Source organism: Trachurus japonicus, chromosome 2 (genome assembly GCF_045865225.1).
Source record: "Trachurus japonicus isolate A0001 chromosome 2, Traja_1.0".
Taxonomy (NCBI): domain Eukaryota; kingdom Metazoa; phylum Chordata; class Actinopteri; order Carangiformes; family Carangidae; genus Trachurus; species Trachurus japonicus.
Window position 1 is genome coordinate 11,105,000 of NC_140908.1, and position 8,570 is coordinate 11,113,569.

Sequence of the window (8,570 nt, forward strand, 5' to 3'; positions counted from 1 at the left end):
AGAATCATTTTGAAAATTTTAACAGATAGGAGGGAAATATTTAGCAAAAAATAAAGGAATCATTTAAGTGAAAAAAACAAAAACAACCCTACAGTACACACCAGTGGTTGCTGGTCAGCTGGCAAACATACGCAGGGTGTGACACGCTTTTGGTGAGTGTGTGTAAAAAGCTGATAGGTGGTTTTACCGCACCCTGATTGGCAGAGAACCATGAAGAATACTTACTGACAATAAACAGTACTGGTGTCTGTTTACATTCACTGCAGACAGTCAACACTGGACTATACTATGATGTTTTTGTAGTAGTAGTAATATATTGATTTATACATAAATATGATCTGTAAATATGGAGCATTAATCAGGAAATTAGCATAGCACAAAATACATAATTTCATATTTTATTACAAAAATAAAGTCTTAATCATAAATGATGATTACTCGTATGTGGTGTCCCTTGCAATATGACTACTGCACAAGCATAAATTGCAATAAATAAATATTCAGTCCTGGTATGCAGTCACAGTACTATAAAATGTGTTTGTGACACTAAACCACATAGTGCATGTTCAGTCCACCTGACAGGAACTTGTTTAGGGCGTCAGTCTGCAGATCGTCTCAGGCTGCTGCTGCTCTCCACCTTCTCCAGAAGAGCCTCCCTCTCTGCATGTTCAAGGACGTCAGAGATCAAGTCATCGAGAGCCGCCCCTCCTCTCATGAACTCCTGCACATGAATCAAAACATATGAACTTAGATTTAACTTGGTGAGATATTTAAAAATACACATGAACCAGGGTTCTTACGGATCCTTAAAAAGTCTTAAAAGGCATTGAATTCATTAATCTAAAAACCTTAAAGGCCTTAATTGGCATTAAAATGTCTTAAATCAATTTTTCAAAAGTCTTAAAAATGTTAACACATGGTAAGTGGTATTTTATGGTTGTAATTAGTCTCAAATCTCAAAATAATTGGTAACATTTCGACATAGAGAAGTTAGTGGCGGCCGTCAACGCTAAATTTCTCACCGCCACCAGCTCCCGAGTCAGTGTTTTTTTTTTTTTCCGGACTTTTTCTGCATTTATTTTGAAAGGACAGCTGGAAAGAGACACAATCCAATGTTCATGTAGCAGTCACTTTACCTTGGATCACATAGGAAAGTGGGTAAAATTGTCCCTAACCCTATGTAATTGATGTGGTGTTTTTCTTTTTTTTTCTGCATTTGTGTTTATTATGAAGTCAGTCTTAAATTTAATTTCAAGTGGCTCTGAAAAAAAGTCTTAAAAAGTCTTAAATTTAACTTGGCTTAAGCTGTAGGAACCCTGATGAACACATTTCTTATTATTCATCATGCTCAATAGGAGACACTGCTACTTTCTAACCTTGATGTCTCTGGTGACGTATCCGGTCCTGTGGTCTGTGACACGATCCTGGCTGAAGTTGTAGGTGCGAATCCTCTCCGACTGTGAGCGCGTGCCCACCTGCTGCTTCCGTGCCGTTTGCCTCTGTTCAGTCTCTTTACCCATCATGCTCTGGTAGAGACGGGCCTTCAGCACTCGCATGGCGGTGTCTCTGTTCTGCAGCTGAGAGCGAGTCTGCTGACATTCAGCTGTCACGCCTGTCGGGAGGACAAATTATAAATTATGAAAACCTAATGTTTGTATGAAATAAAAACCAAGCTGATTGTAAATGTTCAGGAATACTACACATGGTTTCTTCTGGCATTTACCAGTGGGGAGATGAACGACGCGCACTGCGCTGTCTGTTGTGTTGACACTCTGGCCCCCGGCACCTCGAGATCTGAACGTGTCAATGCGAAGGTCCTTTGGATCGATGTGGACGTCGAACTAAGAAAACAAAACAGAATGGACACAAATGGGGATAAATTCATATGAAACCAAGAAATCCCATTGCCTCCGTAGCGTAGCTCTGAGCAGCTCGCAGCTCTGCTCCGCCATTCTAAAAAAAGCTTGCACCAACAATCAAAGGTAACGAACCTACTTCTAAGACTATAGGGATTATGGCAATTAACTCTTTAAAGACCCCCCTCCCATGAAAATCGTGTTTTTTGTGCTTTTCACATGTTCCTGTGGCATTTTTCTTGTGTTAGAGCACATATCAGCAGAAAAGGAAGTGCAAAATTGCATTTGCATTTCGTTTTTCTGCCTTCAAATTGCTGTGAACCAATGGCAGACGCAAACTGGCCATTTCAGGGAGACTGGAGCTGATGTGTCACAGCTCCAGGGGAGGGCACTAGTGCTACAAGCTCCCGCCCCGCTCTGCATCTGGCTCAGAGGTGAAAGGCTTGACAGCTCGGTGTAGCTGTCAAGGTATAACAGGTATATCTCACCTGGTAGAGCAGCTTGCACCTTGAGCAAGGAACCCCAGTGTGGAGTTTTACGCTAAACGCACTGAATCTGTAATTGTACAATGTCCAGCTGTCAGCGAGCGGCAAGAGGGTGGCTGGGCAGGTGCAGAGCAGCGCAGTCTCCGCCCACCCTCCAGAGGCCCATTGCTAATGTGCATTGCTAATGAGCTGGTTTTAAAATGACCAAAAAGGGTCGCGGGAGGGGTACTTTAACAAACACACACTGATGAGAGAGAATGAGGTAAAGAGAGTGCACCTCCACTGGCTGAGGCAGGATGATGACAGTCATGGTTCCTGTGTGAATACGTTGCATCCTAGAGGAGAGGCCCACCTCGGGGATCCTCTGCACCCGGTGTGTTCCTCCTTCGTGCTTCAGATGTCTGTACACATCGTCCCCAGTTATTCGTACTGCTGCATGGTGCAAACCACCTGCGACAGACAGACAATGAATGTTATAGAAAAATGATACAATGATATAGAAAAAGGTGAACACATAACTTGACTTACCATACTCAGCAGGTGTGAAGTTATAAACCTCAAAGTCCCAGTTCTTGTAACATGCAAAACCACGATACATGTCAAACATTTCTCTGCTGAACTGCTGACAGATGTCACCTAAAATCAAATATTAGATAATAGAATTAGAATAAAATGAAGGTGTAAACTACAAAAGAAATAGAAAAAATATCAATTTATTTGGTCAGTTTGAAACACTGAGAAAAAAACTTGTTTGTATTCGGTCATACCTCCTGTTGTTCTTCCTGACACGACCTCCAGCAGGACGTCACTGGAGTCCAGAGGGTCGGTGGGCACGAGTGCTTTAATCAACTGGAGACAAAGAAGGATCCAGTTGTCAGTGCTGAATGTGATACTAATTTCAGGACACATTTGATCATGGTTTCGTTATTCTTCTTACATCCTTTCTCAACTGCAGAATCTTGCCGGAGATTTGTGATTCCTCCTCTTTTAACAGCTGCGTCAGTTGTTCATCTTCATCTTTGGTACCAGTTGAATCTGAAGAGGGAAAACAGAGACAGAAGATAACTTGATTTGCCAATTTAAGGCAAGGGCGTAATTTAAAGGGGACATATTATGCTCATTTCTGCTTCTTGACATGGTACCTTGATGTCTAAAAGTAATGTTAGTAACATGATTTGGTCAGAAAAACCAAAAGATTGAGCACAGCTGGGTTCTCTACACACCAGTTTCACAGCCCTGCTCTAAACGGTCGGTTTAGAATCTTCACTCTGGTAGCTGAGGTAACCATGGTAACCATGGGAGCGAGGGCTTGAATATGCAAATCACCCAGCTTGTGATGTAATAAGCCGGGTCAAATTAAAACGGCTTGTTAAGAGACATATTTTCTGACTATGGCAGTTTACAAAATGTTGACGTAGTTGTCAAAACTTACTTTTAAGGGGTGAGGAGGCACTCCGGATACGCAAATACACATACTAAAGCAATGAAAAAGTGAGTTTTGCATAATATGTCCCCTTTAAAGACTTAATTTCCTATGTACTTACCAGAAAATTACTTTATTCATGGCCTAACATTTGTTATTGACAGAAATACTCACCTTGCATAAGTGAAATAACTTCCTCGTGGTCCTTCAGGGTTTGTTTGATACTGCTGTATATATTAGCCAGAGGCAGCAGCTCTGTGTGTTTCTTGGTCACCTCCTTTCTGTCTGATTCACTGAGGTGAACATGCTGTAGCTTCTCACTCAGGTGTCTGAACTCCTCCATGAGCAGCTGCAGGTATCTCTGCACAGACTCATGCTGATACAAGTCTGCAGGATCACTGTGACAGAGCCGCCTTGGTGTGGCTCTACCCCAGTGGGACACCTGTGTGATGCCAACACTGGATTTCACACCGGTGTATCCTCCTGTCAATGTCCTCCAGCCTCCTCTTCGTCCTCTGCTGCTGTGAACCACACGGCTGCACAGAGTACACAGTCCAGCCCAGCGGTTAACCATCATGTCACTATATCCACAGCACGGAGAGAATAGAAAAACAACATTTACACGTGTTGTGTAAGTGTTTTCATTGCAGCTGTAGCGAGCAACAAGATAAACCGGAAGTGGTTCGGGAAACGAGGTCGAGGAGACGCAAGTGAAGGATTGTGGGAGCTGTAGTTTCGGGTGTACAGTAGTTTGGCCCCAGCGGTAGTATAACTTTGTTCATTTATTTAACAAATTAACATTTTAAACCAGTAAATAGCACCCAGGTTAATATAACCACCAAATCTACAGTTTGACATCAGCTAGCTCGCTAAGTTAGCTTAATGCTACACATTTCAGCCCAATAATTAGCCTTATAAACTTACATTTTAAATTTATAGGATATAAAAAAATATATATCTGCCCATCCAAATATCCACATCAGAAATGGTTTATAATTCATTTAAGACTGGTGCAGGTGGCTGGTTAATTTGATCTCCAAGCTAAAACAGTGTTACACTTGCTTGCTAACTGAGATTAAAATGTTAAACTCAAGCCTCTAATTAGGTAAAATTAATAATATTATTATTATTATGTATATAGATATTAATATTAATTAAATATACATAACTAACGAAATATGATGAACAGAATTGGTTTCGTGTTTGACCATCTGCATTAATGTGAACTTTGGTAGCAAATGTTAGCTTACTCAACTTGGTTCAATAGATGCATTAAATCCCCCAAATTGCATTTTAAGCGGACATGACGTTTTGCAAAACTTCACAGTAGGTTAAGTCACTATTCACTGACAGTTTTGTCTCCAGAAACACAGATGAATCCTGATATTTCATTAACCAAAGCAGTGGAGGATGTCAGTAAAAAAGGCAATGCCCAGACTGAGGCCCTGAGAGAGAAAGAGAGGACACTCAGCTCCCTGCAGGTTCACCTTCACCTTTAATACCATAATACATTTCCCTATGGGTTTATAAGGTGGTTATACACTTCTTCTTTTTAACAATTAATAACTGCAATGTGCTTGTGCCTCCTTTTGCAGACCACTCTGTCAGATGCTGAGTTGAAAGCCGAGAAGGCCGAGAAGGAGCTCAGGTCTAAAGTGAGGGAGATCTTGATGCTGGAGGGCGACATGGAGAACCTGGAGCAGCAGACAAAAGCCCTGCACGATCGCTGTGTATCCATCAGCAAAGAAAACGCACAACTCCAGATTCAGATATGTGAAGAGGAGGAGAAATCCTGCCAGGCGCGGGCAGGGTTCGACACCTATCGGACGAAGATGGAGGGTCACAGAGCGGCTGTTTCGCACGCGGCGAGCCAGACCGAGGTCCACAAGAAGCTGATGGAGAAGAGAGAGCAGGTTGTGATGCTGACACAGAAGAAAGTAGAGCTGAGGAAGGATTTGGAGGATCCAAATGGAAACACTGTGCATATTGCAGGGGTGAAGAAAGCTCTTTGCTCAAATGTCACATCCTTTTCCATTTCCTTTGACGTTATTTGACGCAGTGTTGACAACCATTTGATTCTTCTGCTTGTTTTCCCTGCAGAGAGAGGTTGACAGTCTGAAGGAGGAGATCTCTGCGATGAGGAGGGTCACAGCTGAGAGGAGGGAGCGACTGCAAAAAGAGTACGAGACTCACACCCAGCTCAAGAGAGACATAGAGGTATAACAAAGAAAAGCTGCAAAATCATTGAACCTGGTGATGTTTTCCTGTTAAAAACCCCAAAACATTATGTGCAACATCTATCTTGTTTGTGTTTCTACTGCTTCAGATCCAGAACAAGCGCTACGAAGCCATCGTCAAGCGCCTCCACTGTCAGCTGAGCAGGGCCCAGGCTGCCAACAGGTGAAAACACACAAAACACACATATACAACAAGCAAATTTTATATATATTATATATACAGCTTTTTTCATCTGTTGTAACTGGATTGGAAGATATATGAAGGCGCATTACCCCACTAATGCAGTAACATTTGACATAAAACTATGTTTTCTTTACCTCAGGCAAATGTCTGAAGACATCTACCACATGGAGAGACGGCTGGCTGAGCTCACGAAGCAGCAGGAGTCAAATTAAATGAAAGCCGGTGTTATTGTTATGGTTCTGTTTGTTCAAGGAAGAATTGTTTGAACTTGTTATTACTACATTTGAACGAGTGGGGGCAGCAGTGTCGGCTAAATGTCTAGTTCTCTGTTTGAGTTGATCATAAAACCCTCACCTGGACAATTATAGGTCAGTTTATTACCAGATGTTAACATGGCAGTTATTGCTGGATTCTTTCACGTGTCGTGTTAGAGAGAAAAGCAATAAACACGTTGAAATATTTGCCTGTTATCATTTTATTTGATTTCCTTTTATAAGAAGAAGAGCACTCAGGGGTGTTTTGTTTTTAAGAGGCTGTTTTTAAGACTAAATTAGGGGCAATATCAAGCGGGGTGTGGGTGTGTGATAGTGACCCGCGCAGAACAAAAGCCAAGTGTCCACACTCTAACTGTCGGATGTGATGCTGTTGTTTTGGTACACGCTGTTCCAGCTTCCGCTTCACCGGGCCGCTTGACGGTCCGCGAGGTGACAGCCCCGCCGCCGGCTAACAAGGGCGTGACTGTGCTACTTCAGCCATAACTCCAAAACTCATTAAACGACGATAAAGCCTTTTGCAGAAAAGTACGTCCACATCAGAATGCATTGCACCAGCATCCGAGAGAAGATATAACTTGTGACATCAAGATATAGACTGAACGTGCCTTTGCATTGGGAGAACAGTTACATAAAGCCAGTGGAAGTCACAGAATTGCTTATGCAAAAGGAAACGTATACAAATGACACTATAGCACAATGGAAAGATGAAAAAATGCTTTATGGTGCATTCTGCATTTATTCTGCAAAAATATAATGTTTTTAACACAGAATGAGATCATATTTCTATAGGTACTTTTTTGTGTTTTTGTCATTTTTGTATGTCACCTGGTGGCTGACTGGCAGTTAATAACATTTTACCTATAAAATCAGTTATTTCAAGAAGTATTTGTGGAAAAGGAAAAGCCGTGAGGTGAGCCATCATCTCTTCTTCTGCTTTAATGAACAATCCAGGAGTCTAGTGCACGGTGTGGGAGGTGAAGAGCAACATGTGATGAGTTATCCAAAACTATGGGCTGTTTTCATTACTCACTTGACCACAAATTGTAGTGAAATGGGACATTTCCTTTGAGGAGAATATCCAGCCAGTCTGGATGTGTGTTCTGCTGCAGCACCGCCCTGTGTGACTGACCTGATTAGCATAACCTCTGCTCTTGTCCTGTTGACTACCCGCCCATCGGATGAACGATCACTTGATGAGAGTTCCTTTGTAAAAAAGTTAATATAAGTTAATAAAAAGTCATATCCTCCATCCATCTGGTTTCATTTCTTCAGCTGTGACACATTAGTCTACTCTATTTTTGCATCTACCATCATTTAAAAGTATACTTGGCTGCCAAAATAAAAAACATAGAGGGGGGATTTAGGGATCTACCAGCCAGATGGAGCTTGAAAATGAATACACTTGGGAGCGTTTGTCAATTTTTTCTTTTACTATATTATGTCCCACACTTTTATTCTAATGTAGTTTATGCAAAACTGGCATGCCTCCCTCCAGGAAACATCTCTATCACCTTGTTTTGGCCTTTTCATAAATAACTCTGCCAATAAAAGTAGCCTGGCAAGCCAAGAGCAATGAATTATTTCTCTGGGCAACATTTCATCTCATCTCTTGCAGATATCCATGCAGTTAAAGGTTATTAAAAAGCATCAACAGGGTGTGTTGCAATGAGCAGACGATAAATCGGCTGAGGTGTTTACATCCTTTTCAGTCATGATTATTATTCCAACAGCTATTCAGTCTTGTACTAAAGTGTCTCTGATTGGCAGATTTACACCTATCTGCAGCTCTGGCCGGCTGCCCATATTTGTTAACATGAGAGCAAAGACAGCTGACCTGGGTGAGTGTGAGAAATCGTTATGTGCATGCCTCAAGTGTAATAAATTCTTGAACTGGTACTACTGTTTACAGCAGAGTTTGGCACGCTCTGCTGAAACATACTGTAGTTGTGTTTGCTGATTCCCAAAGTCTCCGAATTCAAATTTTTTTTATGTTTTCACCTGCATTAAGAAAGCGGGTCAGTGCGTTTGTGTGTCTCCGGTGCCAGCCATTTTGAAACCAGGTTATCCTGATCAACCATCACCTATGAAAACATTACACCTATATGTGCTG

At 41.8% G+C, this 8,570-nt stretch overlaps 2 protein-coding genes across 2 annotated transcripts; one reads left to right on the forward strand and one right to left on the reverse strand.

The window, feature by feature from the left end:
- Nucleotides 1–95: 95 nt before the first annotated feature.
- On the reverse strand, nt 96–4,485 carry mtrf1 (mitochondrial translational release factor 1). Its single transcript, XM_085800975.1, has 8 exons — nt 3,939–4,485; nt 3,279–3,376; nt 3,109–3,190; nt 2,870–2,977; nt 2,619–2,791; nt 1,724–1,841; nt 1,377–1,612; nt 96–721 (listed from the first exon to the last, which is right to left on the reverse strand). The coding sequence occupies exons 1-8, from the start codon at nt 4,339–4,341 to the stop codon at nt 599–601; spliced, it is 1,341 nt and encodes a 446-aa protein (XP_085657101.1). The 5' UTR covers nt 4,342–4,485; the 3' UTR covers nt 96–598.
- A 637-nt stretch (nt 4,486–5,122) lies between these two features.
- ccdc122 (coiled-coil domain containing 122) lies at nt 5,123–6,646 on the forward strand. Its single transcript, XM_085803452.1, has 5 exons — nt 5,123–5,245; nt 5,360–5,758; nt 5,865–5,981; nt 6,091–6,164; nt 6,325–6,646. Exons 1-5 carry the CDS (start codon nt 5,138–5,140, stop codon nt 6,395–6,397), a joined length of 771 nt encoding a protein of 256 aa, XP_085659578.1. The 5' UTR covers nt 5,123–5,137; the 3' UTR covers nt 6,398–6,646.
- Nucleotides 6,647–8,570: the final 1,924 nt, after the last annotated feature.